General features: G+C 46.3%; 1 protein-coding gene and 1 pseudogene across 1 annotated transcript; one reads left to right on the top strand and one right to left on the bottom strand.

The window, feature by feature from the left end:
- Positions 1–1,584: 1,584 nt before the first annotated feature.
- On the bottom strand, positions 1,585–3,965 carry LOC124007704 (protein FAM163A-like). The gene is made up of 3 exons (XM_046318411.1): positions 3,683–3,965; positions 3,355–3,546; positions 1,585–3,219 (listed from the first exon to the last, which is right to left on the bottom strand). The coding sequence occupies exons 1-3, from the start codon at positions 3,773–3,775 to the stop codon at positions 2,944–2,946; spliced, it is 561 nt and encodes a 186-aa protein (XP_046174367.1). The 5' UTR covers positions 3,776–3,965; the 3' UTR covers positions 1,585–2,943.
- Positions 3,966–18,816: 14,851 nt separating this feature from the next.
- The window catches only part of LOC124007893, a 15,525-nt pseudogene continuing 11,841 nt past the window's right edge, over positions 18,817–22,500 (top strand).

The following is a 22,500-nucleotide window of genomic DNA, read 5'->3' as shown; positions in this document are numbered from 1 at the left end:
CAGATGAGCTTCAATGCCATACAACTCTCCTTCTGTGGCCTCCAACTGCTCTTAAATACAAGTAAAACTAAATGCATGCTCTTCAACCGATCGCTGCCTGCACCTGCCCGCCTGTCCAACATCACTACTCTGGACGGCTCTGACGTAGAATATGTGGACAACTACAAATACCTAGGTGTCTGGTTAGACTGTAAACTCTCCTTCCAGACTCACATCTCCAATCCAAAGTTAAATCTAGAATTGGCTTCCTATTCTGCAAGCATCCTTCACTATGCCAAACAGACCCTTGTAAAACTGACCATCCTACCAATCCTCGACTTCAGTGATGTCATTTACAAAATAGCCTCCAGTACCCTACTCAATAAATTGGATGCAGTCTATCACAGTGCCATCCGTTTTGTCACCAAAGCCCCATATACTACCCACCACTGCGACCTGTACGCTCTCGTTGGCTGGCTCTCGCTTCATACTCGTCGCCAAACCCACTGGCACCAGGTCATCTACAAGACCCTGGTAGGTAAAGTCCCCCCTTATCTCAGCTCGCTGGTCACCATAGCAGCACCCATCTGTAGCACGCGCTCTAGCAGGTATATCTCTCTGGTCACCCCCAAAACCAATTCTTCCTTTGGCCGCCTCTCCTTCCAGTTCTCTGCTGCCAATGACTGGAACGAACTACAAACATCTCTGAAACTGGAAACACTTATCTCCCTCACAAACTTTAAGCACCAGCTGTCAGAGCAGCTCACAGATTACTGCACCTGTACATAGCCCATCTATAATTTAGCCCAAACAACTACCTCTTTCCCTACTGTATTTATTTATTTATTTTGCTCCTTTGCACACCATTATTTCTATCTCTACTTTGCACATTCTTCCACTTCAAACCAACCATTCCAGTGTTTTACTTGCTATATTGTATTTACTTCGCCACCATGGCCTTTTTTTGCCTTTACCTCCCTTATCTCACCTCACTTGCTCACAATGTATATAGACTTATTTTTCTACTGTATTATTGACTGTATGTTTGTTTTACTCCATGTGTAACTCTGTGTTGTGTCGAACTGCTTTGCTTTATATTGGCCAGGTGGCAATTGTAAATCAATAAATAAAGGTGAAATATATATATTTCTTTTAAATTCTATCTGCCAACAGCAGAGTGAGACAGGTGATCCTGAACAAGTCCTGTTCACACAACTCACAGACACGACGCCATACAACTACCTTTAAAGAAGGCCCACAGGACAACCAGGTTGTGTCAAAGCATCATAGCGCCAGCGTCTAGACTGACATTGTGTTATTGCTTATTTATATGTATTTGTCAAATTTCTGAGTCTGCTTTTCATTTGCGGTGCTCAGTTGGTAGAGCATGGTCCTTGCAACGGGGGAGGAGTTGGTTTAATTCCTGGGACTACCCATACGTTATAAAACCACAAATGAATGCACCCAAGTCGCTTTGGATAAAAGTGTCTGCTAAATGGTATATATTATTTGATTCATTGTTAGTGAAGAAACACAGACGAGGTCAGGCAGATATACATATTCATTTATCTTCAAAAAGGAACATTGTGTGTTAAAGGTGGAATTAATCTTCAGAGAGTTCATTTTAAAGGGAGACTCAGCTACATGACATCATCGTACACCTCGGGTCAACTTCCTGTTTAGAGACATCATCAACAACAAAATTATAATCTGTCACTGGCTCTTCCCAATATGGGCATGTGTCAATGAACAGTGCAAATTGTCTGTAGGTAGGAAGTTGCCCTGCTCTGTATGATGATGTCATTTTTCAGAGTCCACCTTTAATAGAAAAAATAAATATATTATAGAATTAGTGAATTCAATATTAAAGTTACCTTCATTGGCAGACTACAGGCAGCAAGCAGTGTCTTTGTGTGAGTGTGTGACTACATAGCAGTGAACACAAACTTTGAGTGTTTTTTCCAGTAAATCAACACGTGAACAGACAGATGTCCATTTTCCCATCAACTCTCTAATAAAGAATTACAAAAGGACGAGAAGTGAGGAAGACTAAGATGTGAAGACTATGGCTTTGTCGAAAATGGCATCCTGTTCCCTAAATAGTGCACTACTTTTGACCAGACCCATATGGGTCCTGGTCAAAAGTAGTGTACTATATAGGGAATACAATGCAATTTGGGACGCACCCTGTGAGAAAAGTGCATTGTGTGAAAACAGTCAAATCTCTTTTATCAATACTAGTCTATATTATCAACAGTGATCATGATGAACATCTTTTAGTAAATGTACAGAATCTCTGTTTTGAAGGACAGGGTAAGGGCTAAGTGAAACATCATAGAATTAGACAAACAGATGCCCTCGTTGGCTAAAATGTTTGTGTGTTTTGTATTGTTTTAGCCAGGATTATATATAATGCATCCGGATATCCCCTTACAATATATATATATTTTTAAATCACATGTAAAACTGCTAAAAAAAAGAAATTCTAAGGGTCAACCAGGGACATACTGCTCCTTTAAACTCTGGAAGAAAAAAAAATCTTACAAACTTACAATGAAAACACATATAGCCCTCATGTCAGTCACCTCGTTCACATTATCAGGTTTCAGGCAGAGGAGAGAGATGATGGAAAATGAGGGAGAGAAAGACAGATCGAGAGAAAGAGAGAGAAACAACAGTGTGTTGCTGCTCTCGTCTATCTTCTCCCATCATCTCCCATAGTCAAACCCAACATCTCCTCCACTGTATGGGATACCAGATGACCAGAACTCCACACCGCTGCACCAGACAAGGGTCCGTGTGTAGTTCTGTCCCGATCAGGAGGCTCCGTCTCTGGGTTCAGTGTGTGGCTCTCTCCCCTGGATGGGTGATGTCTCTGGGTCTCTTTCCCCTGGGAGAAGGAGTGTTTGTATGAGTGTGTGTGTGACGTCAGTGTGTGTGTGTGTGTGTGTGTGTCCATGTGTGTCAAACCGGTGTGCTGTAGGGGCGTCTGTTACTGCAGGGTGTGTTAGGGTAGGTGTCAACGGGGCTATAGTAGCTCAAAGGGGATTGGCCGGGCTGGGTCAAAAAGAAGGGCGCCTGCGGCGTGTCTGACAGGGGCAGTGATTGACACAGTCCGGGGTTGTCATAGTGATACGTATGGAATCCCAGCCGCTCGGTTCCGTTGTGCAGCTCGTCACTAAGTCCCGGGCGTAGCCAGAAGGGGGAGCAGGTGGGGCAGTAGTTGGGAGGAGGGCCCACCTGGAACACACACAATCACCATAGAAATAGAATGATTGAAATAGAATAGAGTCCTTCAAATTCTATGTATGGATCAACTGCCTACTGTAGCTCTAGGTTCAGGTCTAGGGTTTTGTGTTAGTCCTGTACTCTAACCTCCAGGGGCTCCAGGCAGAGAGGGGTGACAGCCAGGCTGTCCATCCCAGGGGCGCTGCAGGCATTGCAGGCAAAGTGAGCCTGAACCTCCCCTTGAGCATCCCCTTCTCCATCTCCTCCTCCCGTTCCGTCACCTCCTCCAGCCACGGAAGCAAAGTCCACCTCCGACTCATTTTTCTTACAGCAGTAGTACTGGAATTGGTGAAGGAGGGGAGGTTTTGTTGCAATCAATTATTGTTCATGAAAGACTGTGCAGATAAAACACACACACGGGCACACGCACACACAAACATACACACAGTCACATGGACACACACATACAGGTTACCTGGAGCCTGCAGTAGCACAGCACTGCTACAATGCAGAGCAGGATGACTGTGGCGAGAAGTCCTCCACTTATTACTACTGTTCCTGCTGACATTAAACTGGTTACAACTCTCCATCAAACCCTGGAGTAAGAGAGAGAGGGAGGGGAGAGAGAGAGAAGTAGTTAGTTATACTCTATGTTCTTAACTATAACTTGACAGCACATTAAAGGAGTGTAATACTTACGTTCAGCAATGGGTTCTATACCTGCAAGAACAAAGACAATCAAAGGACCTAAATTAGTTTGGTTGGGATAGAACTATGATCTAAATGAACTAAGGCCAGGGCCCGTGTCTACTATGTGCCTCAGGATATGATAGCTGATCTAGGATCTGTCCATACAATCTTATTCATCATGAAATAAAATGCTAAACTGATGCTAGATCAGCACTCCTCCGAGACACTTTTTTGTGGATACAGGCCCAGAACTCACATCAGGAGACAGGTATGTCAGGACCCGGTTATGAACCCGGGTCTCCGGAGTGAGAAACAGTCACTTAATCAACTGAGCCATGAATAGTCGGCAGAACCCAGAAGATGAGGCAGACACAGCAGTACTTGAGACGGTGTATTTAATGAAGTAAAAAATTAAGTTCTTCAGGAAAACATGTAACTCCACAACCTCAAAAGGAATCCTACAAGAACAAAAGTAATCCTCCCAGACAAAAAAGGTAAATCCACAAGGTGGAAGGTAAAGCACAAAAAGCCTCAAAAGATACTCAAAAAACAAACAAACAAGAACAAAAACCAGAATTCCACAAGAGAGTCCACCGGGATCAACAAGAGTTCTCAGAGTACTAGGGCTGGGTGCTAACATACAAACACAGAACAAATAACAGAGGAAAACAAAGGGTTTAAATACAATCAGGGGAAACGAGGCACAGGTGCAAATAATAATGGGGATCAAGGGAAAACAAAAGGTCAAAAGGCACAATGGGGGCATCTAGTGACCAAAAACCGGAACAACCCTGGCCAAATCCTGACAGAATCCCCCCCCTAGGAACGGCTCCTGACGTTCCTACCAGCTCTCTCAGGGTGGAGGGCCCTGAACTGACGAATGAGGTCAGGGTCCAGTATGTCTTTGGCAGGAACCCAGGAGCGCTCCTCGGGACCGTAGCCTTCCCAGTCCACCAGATACTGCCAGGACCGCTGCACCCGGCGGGAATCCAGTATCCGATGGACGGTATAAGCCGGCTGGCCTCCAATGACACGAGGCGGAGGGGGAGGTCTGTCTGCCGGGACAAGGGGAGAAAAAACAACAGGTTTTAATAGGGAAATGTGAAACGTGGGATTAATCTTAAGGGATCTGGGTAAGTGTAGGCGATAAGAAACTGGGTTAACTCTCCTGGCAACCTTAAAGGGACCAATGTATTTTTGGGACAGCTTGCGAGACTCCACCCGTAGTGGTAAGTCTCTTGTGGAGAGCCAGACTCTCTGGCCGGGCGCAGGGTAGGCCCGGGACGGCGACGTCTGTTGGCTTGTTGTTGGTACCTCTGTGAGGAACGCATAAGATTAAGACGGGTCTTCCTCCACATAAGCCGACAGCGTCTGACGAACTTCAAGGCTGAAGGCACTCTGACTTCTGCCTCCTGGTCCGGGAACAATGGAGGGGCATAGCCAAACTGACACTCGTGCGGGGACATACCAGTGGAGGAGGAGTGCAAGGTGTTGTGCGCGTATTCGGCCCAAACAATGAAGGACGACCATGTGGACGGGTTGTTACGAGTCATACATCGGAGGGTGGTTTCCAGCTCTTGATTCATCCTCTCAGTTTGGCCGTTGGACTCCGGATGGTACCCTGAAGATAGACTGGCAGAAGCCCCCATGAGTTGGCAGAAGGCCTTCCAAAACCTAGAGGCGAACTGGGGACCTCTGTCAGAAACCATATCTTGAGGAGTGCCGAAGACTCGGAACACATGATTAATTACCAACTCAGCCGTTTCCTTGGCAGAAGGTAACTTAGTCAGAGGGACGAACCTGGCCGCCTTTGAAAACCTGTCGATAATGACTAGGATAGTAGTATTGCCATGGGATGGAGGAAGGCCAGTAATGAAGTCCAACGAGATATGGGACCAGGGTCTGTGGGGAACAGGTAAAGGGTGAAGGAGTCCTTGCGGGCGGAGGTGAGAAGATTTGCCCTGGCAGCACACGGGGCAGGCATTGACGAAAGTGGCAACGTCTTCTCTTATGGTAGGCCACCAGAACTTACGCTGGATGAACTCCAAGGTGCGACCTACGCCCGGGTGACAGGTGAGGCGAGAGGAGTGCCCCCACAGAAGGACCTGAGTCCTCACTGCCTTGGGGACAAACAACCGATTGGCAGGACCTCCTTTCGGGTCCGGTTCAATAGCTTGAGCTCGTCTCACAGTATCCTCAACTTGCCACGAGATCGGAGCCACAATCTTAGCAGCAGGAAGGACAGGCATGTCCATGTCATCTCGAATGGCAGGAGCGTAGACTCGGGACAGGGCATCCGGTTTGAGATTCTTCGACCCGGGCCGATAGGTGAGGATAAACTGGAATCGATTGAAGAAAAGAGACCATCTAGCTTGTCTAGAGTTCAACCGCTTCGCCTGCTGGAAATACTCCAGATTTTTGTGGTCCGTAAGCACTTGAAACGGGTGAGAAGCCCCCTCGAGCCAGTGTCTCCATTCCTTCAATGCCATCTTAACCGCTAGGAGTTCACGATCCCCCACATCGTAGTTCCTCTCAGCCGGGGTAAGCCGGTGTGAGAAGAAAGCGCACGGATGAAGCTTCTTGTCTTCACACCTCTGAGACAGGACAGCTCCAACACCAATCTCTGAGGCGTCTACCTCCACCACAAACGGTTCATCCGTAGTCGGTAGTATCAGGATGGGAGCAGAGAGGACGCGCTGCTTGAGTCCTTGGAAGGCCGTCTCAGCTTCTCTTCCCCACAAAAACCTTGCATTGCCACCCTTGGTTAAAGCTGAGAGAGGGGCTGCCACCAAGCTGAAGTTCTTAATGAACTTGCGGTAAAAGTTAGTGAAGCCCAGGAAACGCTGAACTTCCTTAACGGATTTGGGGGTGGGCCAATCCGCTACCGCCCCTACCTTCCTAGGGTCCATTTGGACTCGACCGGGTTCCACTACAAAGCCCAGGAATTGTACTCGGGATGAATGGAATTCACATTTTTCCGGCTTAACGTACAGATGGCTGTCTAGGAGGCGTTTGAGTACTTGTCTGACATGCTTATTGTGTTCTTTAAGAGAGCTTGAAAAGATGAGGATGTCATCCAAGTAAACAAACACAAATATGTTAAGCATATCCCTAAGCACATCGTTTATGAGCGCTTGGAACACCGCTGGGGCGTTGGTCAGGCCGAAGGGCATCACCAAGTATTCATAGTGACCAGTAGGCGTGTTGAAAGCTGTCTTCCACTCGTCACCAGGTCTGATCCGCACAAGATGGTATGCGTTCCGCAGGTCAAGCTTAGTGAAAACAACTGCTTCCTGGAGCAGCTCGAAGGCTGTGGCCATAAGGGGTAGCGGGTAACGGTTACGGACGGTTATGGCATTGAGTCCCTGGTAGTCGATGCAAGGACGTAATCCACCGTCTTTCTTGGCCACAAAGAAAAACCCTGCTCCCGCCGGGGAGGTGGATGGACGCATGAGGCCTGCTTCCAGAGCATCCTTGATGTAGGTATCCATAGCAGCTCGTTCGGGTGGAGATAGGGAAAAGGTCCGACCCCTGGGAGGGCAAGTGCCCGGAAACATTTCGATGGGGCAATCATAAGGTCTATGGGGTGGTAGCATGGTGGCCCTCTGTTTGCTAAATACCAGTTTGAGGTCATGGTAACACTTGGGAACTCGGGTCAGCTCGATGGATTCTAAAGACTCTGGAGTAGAACTCGGGAATTCGGGAAAATACAAGTAGCTTGGCACATAAGACCCCACTGCTTGATAGTGCCCACAGACCAGTCGATGTGAGGGTTATGGCTGTGAAGCCAAGGGTATCCAAGGACGAGAGGGAACTCGGAACAGGAGATCAAATGAAAGTTCATCAATTCCTGGTGTTGTGAAACTGAAAGTCGCAAGGAGGTAGTGATATGAGTGACAAGTCCAGATCCCAAAGGGCTTCCATCCAATGTAGTAACCCTCATGGGGTCACTTAGAGGTTCAGAGGGAACGCCATTCTCCTTCGACCAGACACCATCCATGAAGTTACCTGCGGCTCCAGAGTCTACCAAGGCTTGAAGGTGAAGCTTGTGGTTGTCCCAGGAAAGGGTGACTGGAATGAGCAGACGGGAGTTGGACGGATGGGAGGAGGTTATGTTTCCCGTTACAGTTCCCCCCCGGTCTGTACGGGACAGAGCGTTTCCCTGGAGCCCGGGACACGTGGAACGAAAATGGCCCGGTTTGCCACAATATAGACAGCGTCGCTCCCTCATCCGGCGGTCTCTCTCAGCCTGGGAGATGCGTCCAATCTGCATGGGTTCCGGTGGAGCCAGCGAGGATAAAGGTGGGGACTCGGAGCTGGGACTGATAGGGGCTAGAGGTCTACGGTTGAGTTCTCTCTCTCTCAGTTGCAGCACGAAGGAGAGAGAACATTGGGTGAGAAACCCTTTACAAGCACTTGGATCACCTGAGAACAGTTGGGGAGGTGGAAGACGAGGTTCAGCCAGAGGGTTAACTGCCATGGGTACGTGAATCTGAGGTACTGGGACGGGAACTGTTGCCGGGGTAAGTCAATCAGATATCTGCTTTATGGAAGTCAGCATCTCCGACAGAAGATGAGAATGTCTAGCCATTAAGGCCTCTTGCTGAACCAGGGCGGCTTCGTGGCGTTGGTCAGTGTCCTGGTGGTGGGACAGCATGGCAACAAGGTCCTGGGAACTGGCTGCCTCTGGGTTCATTTTTGGCTCTGTGTTTCTGTCAGGACCCGGTTACGAACCCGGGTCTCCGGAGTGAGAAACAGTCACTTAACCAACTGAGCCACGAATAGTCGGCAGAACCCAGAAGATGAGGCAGACACAGCAGTACTTAAGACGGTGTATTTAATGAAGTAAAAAATGAAGTTCTTCAGGAAAACATGTAACTCCACAACCTCAAAAGGAATCCTACAAGAACAAAAGTAATCCTCCTAGACAAAAAAGGTAAATCCACAAGGTGGAAGGTAAAGCACAAAAAGCCTCAAAAGATACTCAAAAAACAAACAAACAAGAACAAAAAACAGAATTCCACAAGAGAGTCCACCGGGATCAACAAGAGTTCTCAGAGTACTAGGGCTGGGTGCTAAAATTTAAAAAACACAGAGCAAAGAACAGAGGAAAACAAAGGGTTTAAATACAATCAGGGGAAACGAGGCACAGGTGCAAATAATAATGGGGATCAAGGGAAAACAAAAGGTCAAAAGGCACAATGGGGGCATCTAGTGACCAAAAACCGGAACAACCCTGGCCAAATCCTGACAAGGTAGTGGAGAGGGGAAGGAGGCAGAGATCGGGGCGGGGTCCTGCGAGGTCTTGGGGGTGGCGGCCTCAAAACCTCATCTGGTTGGATCTCCTGCAGAAAGATGAGTTAGAAGATAAAACATGGATCTCTTCATCCATTATAACTACATCAGTCTCCTATCAGCAGGAGAGAGAGAGAGAGAGAGAGAGAGAGAGAGAGAGAGAGAGAGAGAGAGAGAGAGAGAGAGAGAGAGAGAGAGAGAGAGAGAGAGAGAGAGACAGACAGACAGACAGACAGACAGACAGACAGACAGACAGACAGACAGACAGACAGACAGACAGACAGACAGACAGACAGACAGACAGACAGACAGACAGAGAGAGAGAGACAGACAGAGACAGAGTGAAAGAGAGGGAGAGAGTGGAAGAGAGAGAGAGAGAGACACAGACAGACAGAGAGAGAAAGAGAGCGAGAGAGAGAGAGAGAGAGAGAGAGAGAGAGAGAGAGAGAGAGAGAGAGAGAGAGAGAGAGAGAAGAGAGAGAGAGAGAGAGAGAGAGAGAGAGAGAGAGAGAGAGAGAGAGAGAGAGAGAGAGAGAGAGAGAGAGAGAGAGAGAGAGAGAGTAAATCTCAGTAAGATCAATATAATGGTGTTCCAAAAAAGGTACAGTCGCCAGGATCACAAATACAAATTCCATCTAGACACCGTTGCCCAAGAGAACACTATACATACCTCGGCCTAAACATCAGCACCACAGGTAACTTCAACAAAGCTGTGAACGATCTGAGAGACAAGGCAAGATGGGTATTCTATGCCATCAAAAGGAACATCAAATTCAACATACCAATTAGGATCTGGCTAAAAATACTTGAATTAGTTATAGAACCCATTGCCCTTTATGGCTGTGAGGTCTGGGGTCCGCTCACCAACCAAGAATTCACAAAATGGGACAAATACCAAATTGAGACTCTGCATGCAGAATTCTGCAAAAATATCCTCCGTGTACAAAGTAGAACACCAAATAATGCACGCAGAGCAGAATTAGGCCGATACCCACTAATTATCAAAATCTAGAAAAGAGACGTTAAATTCTACAGCCACCTAAAAGGAAGCGATTCCCAAACCTTCCATAACAAAGCCATCACCGACAGAGAGATGAACCTGGAGAAGAGTCCCCTAAGCACGCTGGTCCTGGGGCTCTGTTCACAAACACAAACACACCCCACAGAGCCCCAGGACAGCAACAGAATTAGTCCCAACCAAATCATGAGAAAAAAAAGATAATTACTTGACACATTGGAAAGAATTTACAAAAAAACAGAGCAAACAGAATGCTACTTGGCCCTAAACAAAGAGTACACAGTGGCAGAATACCTGACCACTGTGACTGACCCAAACTTAAGGAAAGCTTTGACTATGTACAGACTCAGTGAGCATTGCTTTGCTATTGGGAAAGGCCGCCGTAGGCAGACCTGGCTCTCAAGAGAAGACAGGCTATGTGCTCACTGCCCACAAAATGAGGTGATGACTGAGCTGCACTTCCTAACCTCCTGCCCAATGTATGACCATATTAGAGACACATATTTCCCTCAGATTACACAGATCCACAAAGAATTTGAAAACAAACATGATTTTGATAAACTCCCTTATCTACTGGGTGAAATAACACAGTGTGCCATCACAGCAGCAAGATGTGTGACCTGTTGCCCCAAGAAAAGTTCAACCAGTGAAGAACAAACACCATTGTAAATACAACCAATATTTATGCATATTTATTTTCCCTTTTGTACATTAACCATTTGTACATCATTACAAGACTGTATATATACATAATATGACATTTGTAATGTCTTTATTCTTTTGAAACTTCTGTATATTAAATGTTTGCTGTTAATTTTAATAGTTTATTTCACTTTTGTATATTATCTACCTCACTTGCTTTGGCAATGTTAACATATTTTTCCCATGCCAATAAAGCCCCTTGAATTGAATTTAATTGAGAGAGAGAGAGAGAAAGAGAGAGAGAGAAGGGGTATTCCACAAATCTGTGTGTGTGCATCTGTGTCCATCAGACAGCTCCTCCTCTATGTCACCACTGCTCTAAATTATATACAACATGGGCAGGTTAATGCCGTTAAAAGCAATGTGAAATCTCCATCTCTCTTTCTCTCTCTGCCTTTCTCCCCTCCCCCCTCTCTCTCCTTCTCCCAACCTTCTACCCTCTCTAAATCCTCTTCTCCTCACATCCTTCTCTCTCTGTGGACCATGTCCAAGCAGTTCATCACACAACAGGGGCTGGTTACAATGGCGAGAGAGACAGAGGGAGGAAAGGAAGAGGCAGAGAGTTAAAGCCTGGAATAAAATATAGGTTTGAAGACTCACCCCTCTACCTTTTCTGACCATCACAGCACATACTGTGTCAGAAAGTGCTGTGGGATTTGACTGTGGACACACACACACACTCCTGTACTGTATGACCTAAAAGGAACCTGTGGTCCCAGGAGGGATCTGCAAAAAACTCCATTAACTATTAACCAGGAGGAAAGAGAGAGACAATGGAGAGGAGAAAAACAGGATCACTATATTACCTACGTAAAATAGTCTACAGGGAATTCATGAGAGGAGAGGAGAGGAGAGGAGAGGAGAGGAGAGGAGATGAGAAAGAGAGAGGAGAGGGAAGAGAGGAGAGAGAGAGAGAGAGAAGAGAGAGAAGGGAGAGAAGAGAAGAGAGAGAGGAGAGAGGAGAGGAGAGGAGAGGAGAGGAGAGGAGAGAAGAGGAGAGGAGAGGAGAGGAGAGGAGAGGAGAGGAGAGGAGAGGAGAGGAGAGGAAAAGAAGAGAGGAGAAGAGAGGAGAGGAGAGGAAAAGAGAAGTGAAGAGAAGAGAAGAGGAGAGAAGAGAAGAGAAGAGAAGAGAAGAGAAGAGAAGAGGAGAAAAGAGGAGAAAAGAGGAGAAAAGAAGAGAAAAGAAGAGAGGAGAAGAGAGGAGAGGAGAGGAAAAGAGAAGAGGAGAGGAGAGGAGAGGAGAAAAGAGGAGAGGAAAAGAGAAGAGAAGAGAAGAGAAGAGGAGAGGAGAGGAGAAAAGAAGAGAGGAGAAGAGAGGAGAGGAGAGGAGAGGAGAAAAGAAGAGAGGAGAAGAGAGGAGAAGAGAGGAGAGGAGAGGAAAAGAGAAGTGAAGAGAAGAGAAGAGGAGAGAAGAGGAGAGGAGAAAAGAGGAGAAGAGACTTGCAATATCATCGTAGATCCTCAATATATCTTCTGTTAAATATAATGATATTAATATTTCGTTGTGGTGTGTGTGGCTTCTAACTTTTCACAGGAATAAATCTCGGTGAGCCTGCAATTTTAAAGCCATGGATGTTCAATTATTCAAAAATCATTCCTGCAACAATATTTTTCCATCAGGGGACAATTTAGCCAGGTAGTCAAGGCGAGACTCTCCCTTTCCTCTCTGCTCTCTCCCTCTCTTCTCCCTCTTCTGAAAGCACTCTTCTCCATGTAAATAGAGATACACACTCATTCCTAATCTCTCTGTGTGCGCGTGTGTCAGTATGTGTGTGTGTCTAGGACAGCCGCACCACTTGCAGAAATGAACAATGGCCGAAGAGGAGGAGAGGAGAGAGAAAAGTCTACAGGGAATTCAGTCACACCTGGTCTTCTGTGACTGCCAATAGACTGTAACTATATGTCCCAGTGTTTGGAGTTTATACTTTATTGCGTTAAAGGTGCTATATGCAACAATTTAGTGATATGAATACAACTGAGAAATACCTGAACTAGCTCAGTACATCTTCCTTACTTTGTCATAATCCAAAAACATCCGTTGCAGCGTCATAGTGTTCTACTCTTTATGTTGTCTACCTGACGGAGATCTTTGGGTTGAAAAGTTGCACTAAACAGAAGTCGATCCATTCAACACTGGGTATCCATTCAACACTGGGTATCCATTCAACACTGGGCATCTATTCAACACTGGGTACCTATTCAACACTGGGTATCCATTCAACACTGGGCATCTATTCAACACTGGGTACCTATTCAACACTGGGTATCTATTCAACACTGGGCGTCTATTCAACACTGGGTATCTATTCAACACTGGGCGTCTATTCAACACTGGGTATCCATTCAACACTGGGTATCCATTCAACACTGGGTATCCATTCAACACTGGGTATCCATTCAACACTGGGTATCTATTCAACACTGGGTATCTATTCAACACTGGGTATCCATTCAACACTGGGTATCCATTCAACACTGGGTATCCATTCAACACTGGGTATCTATTCAACACTGGGTACCTATTCAACACTGGGTATCTATTCAACACTGGGCGTCTATTCAACACTGGGTACCTATTCAACACTGGGTATCTATTCAACACTGGGTGTCTATTCAACACTGGGTATCTATTCAACACTGGGCATCTATTCAACACTGGGTATCCATTCAACACTGGGTATCCATTCAACACTGGGTACCTATTCAACACTGGGTATCTATTCAACACTGGGTATCCATTCTACACTGGGTATCCATTCAACACTGGGTATCCATTCAACACTTTGTATCTATTCAACACTGGGTATCTATTCAACACTGGGTATCCATTCAACACTGGGTATCCATTCAACACTGGGTATCCATTCAACACTGGGTATCTATTCAACACTGGGTACCTATTCAACACTGGGTATCTATTCAACACTGGGCGTCTATTCAACACTGGGTATCTATTCAACACTGGGCGTCTATTCAACACTGGGTATCCATTCAACACTGGGTATCCATTCAACACTGGGTATCCATTCATGACTTTTGATTTTGCAACCTGCACCTGAAAGTCACTGGAAGTGTATACACTGCTTTTGAACTGTTTTCAACATTACACACACACACACACACACACACACACACACACACACACACACACACACACACACACACACACACACACACACACACACACACACACACACACACACACACACACAAACACACACACACACAGATCTCACCTGTGTAAATCAGCACCAGGAGGATGGCATCCTGTAGGTCAGGAGTGGACGGCACCTCAGAGTCCCCTGGGAAGAGAGACATGACATCATCAGCACAGCACAGGTCAATGTAAACATCTTCAGAACGGCGGAGACATGGGCACAGACATACTGGAACACTACTGGTCTTCAACAGTCTTGCAACTTTGCCTTTGAATTAAGGACACATTCAAAACAGTGTTTCTGTGCAGTTCTTCCCTTCCTATAACATGAATTGTACCCCACACACAATGCCATTATGTAGATGTCATAGTTTCCTGGAAATGGATCTATACTACCTTTAAACTGATAGCCCTTCTGGCACTCATCTAAGGACATAACAGGGGTGTGGGGTCAGCAATGCCAGGGTATTCTTAAACATAACATCGGCTACAGTGACATTATAGGAAAGGCGTTAATAGCAACTAGTAATAGTGATATTAATAGTGTAATCACACACCGCGGGAAACACAGGACCAATTATTGTATTTTTAAAAACGTACCTGTCAGATAAGCCCGTATCCTGGTATTTCACAAACCTGTGATTGGGATATTCACTAAAACACTTTCGGTGTGATAGTCAATGGTGCACTAACTAGAATACTGTAGTAATACTGTATTACACCGTTGCCCGATGCTGTACTTCGACAGCACAAATCCTTTGCCCTGTTCGACCCAGCAGCTTGTAGTCAATTCGCGCTATAACCGAAATCTCATGTTATCCTTCTTTTCCGTTGTCCCTTGTTTCCACACTCTCACCTGTACTGAGACGGCGTGAGAAATAACCCAGCTGACATCTCATGGCATCTCCCAGATGGTGTCGGTAGGGACACAGGGGCATTGATACGGGCAGAGATTGTCTGTGGTCGGAGAGGTTTTATCCATCACACCGCTGAGACTGGGGGATTGGGGAGAATGGATAATGTTACGCGTAGAGCTACTCCCAAAGAGAAAACGCAACAGCCTGCGATATGCGATATGGGTATCCAACTGCGCCCTGGGTGGATTCTGCTGATGTAGGATCAGATGACCAAACCTCTCATTTGAACTTTAAACCGCTCGTTCTAACTTCAAACTGGCCTCAGATCAGCTTCCAGGGACAACCACATCTATCCTACACCAGAGGATGGGGTTTAAAGCCCGCTATGGAAAACGTTAAATCATAAACCAGGCTTACGTCACTGACCTGCAGGGCTCAATTGTATTGCCAAAAAAAAAAAGACAATATTAAGAAAACGTCTGTTGGACCACCATCCCTTGGCACCCATGACCCAAACATATTAGGTTAGTAAGGTATGTTGTTACAGTGTTAGAAAGACAGTCAACGATAACTTTCTGTTCGAAATATCTAACTGCATGCACTAGTTCTCCAGTCCTAGGCCTTATCCACAGAAATGTGGGCAATGTCCCTCAAAACGTTGGGGAGAAAAAAAATCCCTAATGCTTGCCTGGGCTGGGTTGGTAGACCAACAGTAGTAGGTCTATGTATGCTTTTGTTTTACGTGATTTTAGACATTCAATGCAACGGGTAAAATAGTAGCTTCAACTTGCATTTGTTTAGACTTTATTAGGCAGAGGAGGACAGTGTTGCCAACTCCTCAGTAAGGAAAGTAGCTATTGGCTGTCCCAAAAGTCGCTAGAAGTCTCTGAATGATGTCATCGCCTAATTTGCATAATTGGCCATGTGCATGTAATTGTGGACGCTGTAGGAGAGAGGAATTGTGATGGACGCTGTAGGAGAGAGGAATTGTGATGGACGCTGTAGGAGAGAGGAATTGTGATGGACGCTGTAGAAGATAGGAACAACGTCGTGGGAGAGACAAAAAGTGAGTAAAAAACACCCTAAATATGTTTAGAACTACAAATGAACTTTCTTCTGTCAATTCTTGTTTTTTTTTATGTCACACTTCCAACCCTCCTCTCTTATCCGGGCTTGGGACCTGCAAACGTGACCCTCTGGCGGAGTTACTTATTATTATTATTTGTTTAATTGAATTACATTTTTTTGTTATTTAGTTTAGTTTTCTTGATTTGGTTTGGTTTTTAACCTTATGGTCCACTTAGGAGCCTATAGATGTGGCCAAAAGTTTTGAGAATGACACAAATATTAATTTTCACAGTCTGCTGCCTCAGTTTGTATGATGGCAATTTGCATATACTCCAGAATGTTATGAAGAGTGATCAGATGAAATGTAATTAATTGCGAAGTCCCTCTTTGCCATGCAAATGAACTGAATCCCCAAAAAACATTTCCACTGCATTTCAGCCCTGCCACAAAAGGACCAGCTGACATCATGTCAGTGATTCTCTCATTAACACAGGTGTGAGTGTTGACGAGGACAAGGCTGGAGATCACTCTGTCATGCTGATTGAGTTTGAATAACAGACTGGAAGCTTCAAAAGGAGGGTGGTGCTTGGAATCATTGTTCTTCCTGTCAACCATGGTTACCTGTAAGGAAACACGTGCCATCAAAAAGGGCTTCACAGGCAAGGATATTGCTGCCAGTAAGATTGCACCTAAATAAACCATTTATCGGATCATCAAGAACTTCAAGGAGAGCGGTTCAATTGTTGTGAAGAAGGCTTCAGGGCACCCAAGAAAGTCCATCAGTCAGGATGTGGCCCAGAAGTTATTTGACAGCATGCCAGGGCGGATTGCAGAGGTCTTGAAAAAGAAGGGTAAACAGTGCAAATATTGACTCTGCATCAACTTCATGTAATTTTCAATAAAGGCCTTTGTGACTTATGAAATGCTTGTACTTATAGTAACATCTGACAAAAATATCTAAAGACAGTGAAGCAGCAAACTTTGTGAAAATTAATATTTGTGTCATTCTCAACTTTTGGCCACGACTGTACAAATCAAATTTATTTATATAGCCCTTCGTACATCAGCTGATATCTCAAAGTGCTGTACAGAAACCCAGCCTAAAACCCCAAACAGCAAGCAATGCAGGTGTAGAAGCACGGTGGCTAGTAAAAACTCCCTAGAAAGGCCAAAACCTAGGAAGAAGGCTAGAGAGGAACCAGGCTATGTGGGGTCGCCAGTCCTCTTCTGGCTGTGCCGGGTGGAGATTATAACAGAACATGGCCAAGATGTTCAAATGTTCATAAATGACCAACATGGTCAAATAATAAGGCAGAACAGTTGAAACAGGAGCAGCAGCACGGCCAGGTGGACTGGGGACAGCAAGGAGTCATAATGTCAGGTAGTCCTGAGGCATGGTCCTAGGGCCCAGGTCCTCCGAGAGAGAAAGAGAGAATTAGAGGGAGGACACTTAAATTCACACAGGACACCGAATAGGACAGGAGAAGTACTCCAGATATAACAAACTGACCCTAGCCCCCCAACACAAACTACTGCAGCATAAATACTGGAGGCTGAGACAGGAGGGGTCAGGAGACACTGTGACCCCATCCGAGGACTAATGTTTGACACCCCCGGACAGGGCCAAACAGGAAGGATATAACCCCACCCACGTTGCCAAAGCACAGCCCCCACACCACTAGAGGGATATCTTCAACCACCAACTTACCATCCTGAGACAAGGCCGAGTATAGCCCACAAAGATCTCCGCCACAGCACAACCTAAGGGGGGGTGCCAACCCAGACAGGAAGATCACATCAGTGACTCAACCCACTCAAGTGACACACCCCTCCTAGGGACGGTATGAAAGAGCACCAGTAAGCCAGTGACTCAGCCCCTGTAATAGGGTTAGAGGCAGAGAATCCCAGTGGAAAGAGGGGAACCGGCCAGGCAGAGACAGCAAGGGCGGTTCGTTGCTCCAGAGCCTTTCCGTCCACCTTCCCACTCCTGGGCCAGACTACAATCAATCATATGACCCACTGAAGAGATGAGTCTTCGGTAAAGACTTAAAGGTTGAGACCGAGTTTGCGTCTCTCACATGGGTAGGCATGTCACACACTCAGTCAACACACAAGTTACAGTAAAATATGAACATTTTTAGCCATAACATTTTTTTGTATACAATCTACATTAACAATCTAAATGGACCAAAAATAGACAATAGAAAAAACTGTCAATGGCAATGTGAGAAAATTATGGTAACTAGTCTGGCCCTAATTCAAGTTAATAAGTGTTTAAAAACAAATGTAAGCCAGGGCGGGATCAGCCAGCGGCGGCTGCCCGCATGCGCGATTCATTTGCAGTCTGGACGCGGAGGGGTGAACATCTCCTGCACTGACTACAGCTGGGCGGGACTGGGCCACTTGTGAGTGCTTTGGGACGGGGTGGGACCAGTGATACCAATTTAGCAATTTTGTTGCTAGATTTAGCAACTTTTTTTTCAAACAGCACCTAGCAACAAAAAATAATAATAATAATTTGGAACTTTTAGCAACTTTTGAAAAGTGACTCAAATGCTAAAATGCACGCATTTCCCCTCTAAATTAAACAAAAACGATTTTCTCTGTCACACACTCAGTCACAACACACGTGCCTGACTGCAAAAGTGCATTGTGAGGGACGTCGGCAGCAGGCGCTCGGCTCGTGCACAGCCAGTAGCAATTTCAGCAAATGACAAATTGTTGGCTGACTGTAGCAGCAGTAGTACGGGTTCGACGAGCCAAACCCAATGAATATAGTTGGTCACGAATGTTTGATCTTGAACAGAACTTACAACATCGATCAACATGCTTCAATGAAACATGTACAGAAAAGAGTGGGAGTCTGTACCTGAACAAATGTCAAATCATATTTTTTTGCCGACATGGCCAGTCAATTTGAGTAAGGTTATTGTGTAGCCAACGTAATGACGCAGTTTTACGTTATCACGCAATGACATGACAACGTCATTTAGCAACTTTTACCAGTGGTCAACCTGCCTCTAGCAAGTTACCCTGAAAATTAGTTGGCAACACGCTGCTCATTGAGAAGAGTAAGAACGAAACGTGCTTCACGTCAGAGTCTCCAAAAGTCTCCAATAACACCAGAAAAAGTCGCTAGTCTCTTTTTTGAAAATGTGCGTTAGAGGGGTCTGAATACTCGCTAAATATAGCGACAACGTCGCTAAGTTGGCAACATTGGCGGAGGACCGAAAGGCGAACACGTGCTACACCAGCAGAGAGATGAGTTCTAGTGATGACGTGAGGTTCAACATGGACAACAGTAGGCCTAACTTTACCATGTAGCACCAACGTCAAATGTGTTTTCTAACATCTATTACGTCTCAGATGTTTTGGTGCTTATTAAAAGTCAACTAGGCCGATGCTATTTGTGTCTGTGTGCACACCTGTATTGTGCTAACTCTTAGGATGACTGTGAGGAGATGAATGTGTATTTTTCCCAGAGCAAATGGACCAGTTTGGCGGAATGGGAGAAAAAGCGCTACAGAAACATGAAGAGGAACCACTTGGCCATGTTGGCTATAGGTACTATATATCTCTGAGGCATTGATGAAGGATAATGCTCTCTGTTGTTCCTCAGTGGCCTGTTTCAGGACGTTAGCCTCAGATAGAAATGTGTTGTGTAGAACAGATATAATTGTCTGTCGGGTTGATCAGGGAATCGTGACCTCTATTCATTGTATTTCTATGTGGAAAGTTCGGATTGTGCCACCTCTGAATACACCCCAGGTCTGCAGCCGCTGGTCCCGGTATTTATGATGCATGGCCGGGAGGGTAAGGAGAGAGAGCGTAGATCGCCCCCACAAGGACCTAGTGACACAGTGGAGGAAGAATGGACCCCTCACTTGGAGAGAAAATACCAGTGTAAAACTCAAAGGAGAAGGGAGAATAAGTCCAGAACACATTCTACAGCCTCCACATCTAATCCCCCTCAGTCCAGAGCACCTTCTACAGCCTCCACATCTAATCCCCCTCAGTCCAGAGCACCTTCTACAGCCTCCACATCTAATCCCCCTCAGTCCAGAGCACCTTCTACAGCCTCCACATCTAATCCCCCTCAGTCCAGAGCACCTTCTACAGCCTCCACATCTAAACCCCCTCAGTCCAGAGCACCTTCTACAGCCTCCACATCTAAACCCCCTCAGTCCAGAACACCTTCTACAGCCTCCACATCTAATCCCCCTCAGTCCAGAGCACCTTCTACAGCCTCCAGAACATCATCTAACCCCCTCAGTCCAGAGCACCTTCTACAGCCTCCACATCTAAACCCCCTCAGTCCAGAACACCTTCTACAGCCTCCACATCTAATCCCCCTCAGTCCAGAGCACCTTCTACAGCCTCCACATCTAAACCCCCTCAGTCCAGAACACCTTCAACAGAAACCACGTCTAAACTCCCTCAGTCCAGAACACCTTCAATAGAAACCACGTCTAAACTCCCTCAGTCCAGAACACCTTCAATAGAAACCACATCTAAACTCCCTCAGTCCATAACAACTAAAACATCATTGACTACAGGGTCCAATATCTCACCTGCTATCTCAGCCTCAACCAAAACCCTCAACACAGCGACCTTAACCCCTACTGATTCACAGACCCAAACCTCGTCCCCAACCAGAACCAAACGTTCTGACACCACAGCCACACCTAAAACCTCGACAAGCTCTGAGGTGGCCTCAGCCACGTCCACTGCTACACAGGTAACCACAAGGTCTGACCCCTCGACCCCAGCCAGACCACAGCTGAGCAGAGGACCAGTGGTGACACGTATTTACACCTGGATGTGGACTGACTGGTGCAGTCACAAAGTGGGAGGAAAACCTTCAAGACAACCTCACCTGGATGAGCTGACTGGAGAAGGAGAGGCGAGAGAGAGTAGGGACGAGACTGAGCGGAAGAAAGAAGGAGAGGCGAGAGAAGAGGAGAAACAGGAGCTGCTGAACGAAGAGAGAGACGGAGAAAAGGAGAGCGCGAGCAAAGGAGGGATGGAATCAGAGTGGAAGAGTGGAGGAGAGGAGGAGAGCGAAGGAAAGATGGAGTGGACGAGTGGGGGACAGGAGGAGAGCGGGAGTGAAGGGGAGAGCTCACCCAGCAGCTCTCACAGGGTGAGTGAGGAGGGGGAGAGAGGCTATTTTATTGATGTTGACTAATTCCATGAACATATCCTCGCAAGTGTTTAGTAATCAGTTGTAATACATGTCTCTGAGTAATAACTCTACTCAGGTGTGAGCCACACCACTGTTGCTACTCTGTGGAACCATTTCCTCCCCTCCTTACAGGACCCAGTGTGTGTGTCAGAGCAGATGAAGAGGGCGTGGCTAAAGCAGGTGAACCTCCGCAGCAGAGTCAGAGTCGGCTATACTGAGGAAGAGGAGCTGAGAGACGAAGATTACCTCTGTGAGTCTCCATCTAAATACACTGTATCTCTATGTGAAACCTTCATGAACCTGTTTTAAGGTCTTTATAGATGCAGTATTTTTGTTATTTGGTTAAATTGCCTCTAATGTCTTGTTTATGCTAACCAGTAGATAAAACATGATACAATCCTGTACCTAATGGTTAGTTTGTATATTGTGTAGAGAATCTGCTGTTTCTCATCTCTCTCTTTCAGTCTGTGAGGAGTGCAAGTCTTTCTTCATCGAGAAGTGTGAGCTCCACGGTCCCCCCCTCTTCATCCCAGACACCCCTGCCCCCCTGGGGGCCCCAGACAGGGCCAGACTCACCCTGCCGCCCGGCCTGGAGGTCAGGACATCAGCCATCCCTGGAGCTGGGCTGGGGGTCTTCAACCACGGACACTGTGTGACCCAAGGGACGCACTACGGACCGTATGAAGGAGAACTCACAGACACGGAGCTGGCCATGGAGAGTGGATACTCCTGGGTGGTGAGAGGAGTGTGTGTGTGTGTGTGTGTGTGTGTGTGTGTGTGTGTGTGTGTGTGTGTGTGTGTGTGTGTGTGTGTGTGTGTGTGTGTGTGTGTGTGTGTGTGTGTGTGTGTGTGTCTGAAGCGTAACACCAAGTTCTGATTGGCTGAGTGAGATAACTGCTGAGATGCAATTGGTCCTCAGATCTACAAAAGCAAGCAGAGTGACAAGTACATTGATGCCAAGAGAGACACTCACTCCAACTGGATGAGGTGTGTCTTTTCTCCAGCTATCTATCTCTCTCTCTCTCTCTCTCTCTGTCCATCTATCTCTCTCTCTCTCTCTCTCTCTGTCCATCTATCTCTCTCTCTCTCTCTCTCTCTGTCCATCTATCTCTCTCTCTCTCTGTCCATCTATCTCTCTCTCTCTCTGTCCATCTCTCTCTCTCTCTCTCTCTGTCCATCTCTCTCTCTGTCCATCTATCTCTCTCTCTCTCTCTGTCCATCTATCTCTCTCTCTCTCTCTCTCTGTCCATCTCTCTCTTTCTCTGTCCATCTCTCTCTGTCCATCTCTCTCTCTCTCTCTCTGCCCATCTCTCTCGCTCTC

The sequence above is a fragment of the Oncorhynchus gorbuscha genome, linkage group LG21 (genome assembly GCF_021184085.1).
Source record: "Oncorhynchus gorbuscha isolate QuinsamMale2020 ecotype Even-year linkage group LG21, OgorEven_v1.0, whole genome shotgun sequence".
Classification (NCBI taxonomy): Eukaryota; Metazoa; Chordata; class Actinopteri; order Salmoniformes; family Salmonidae; genus Oncorhynchus; species Oncorhynchus gorbuscha.
The sequence above is the reverse complement of the archived record's forward strand: the minus strand, read 5'-3'. Positions and strand labels throughout refer to the sequence as shown.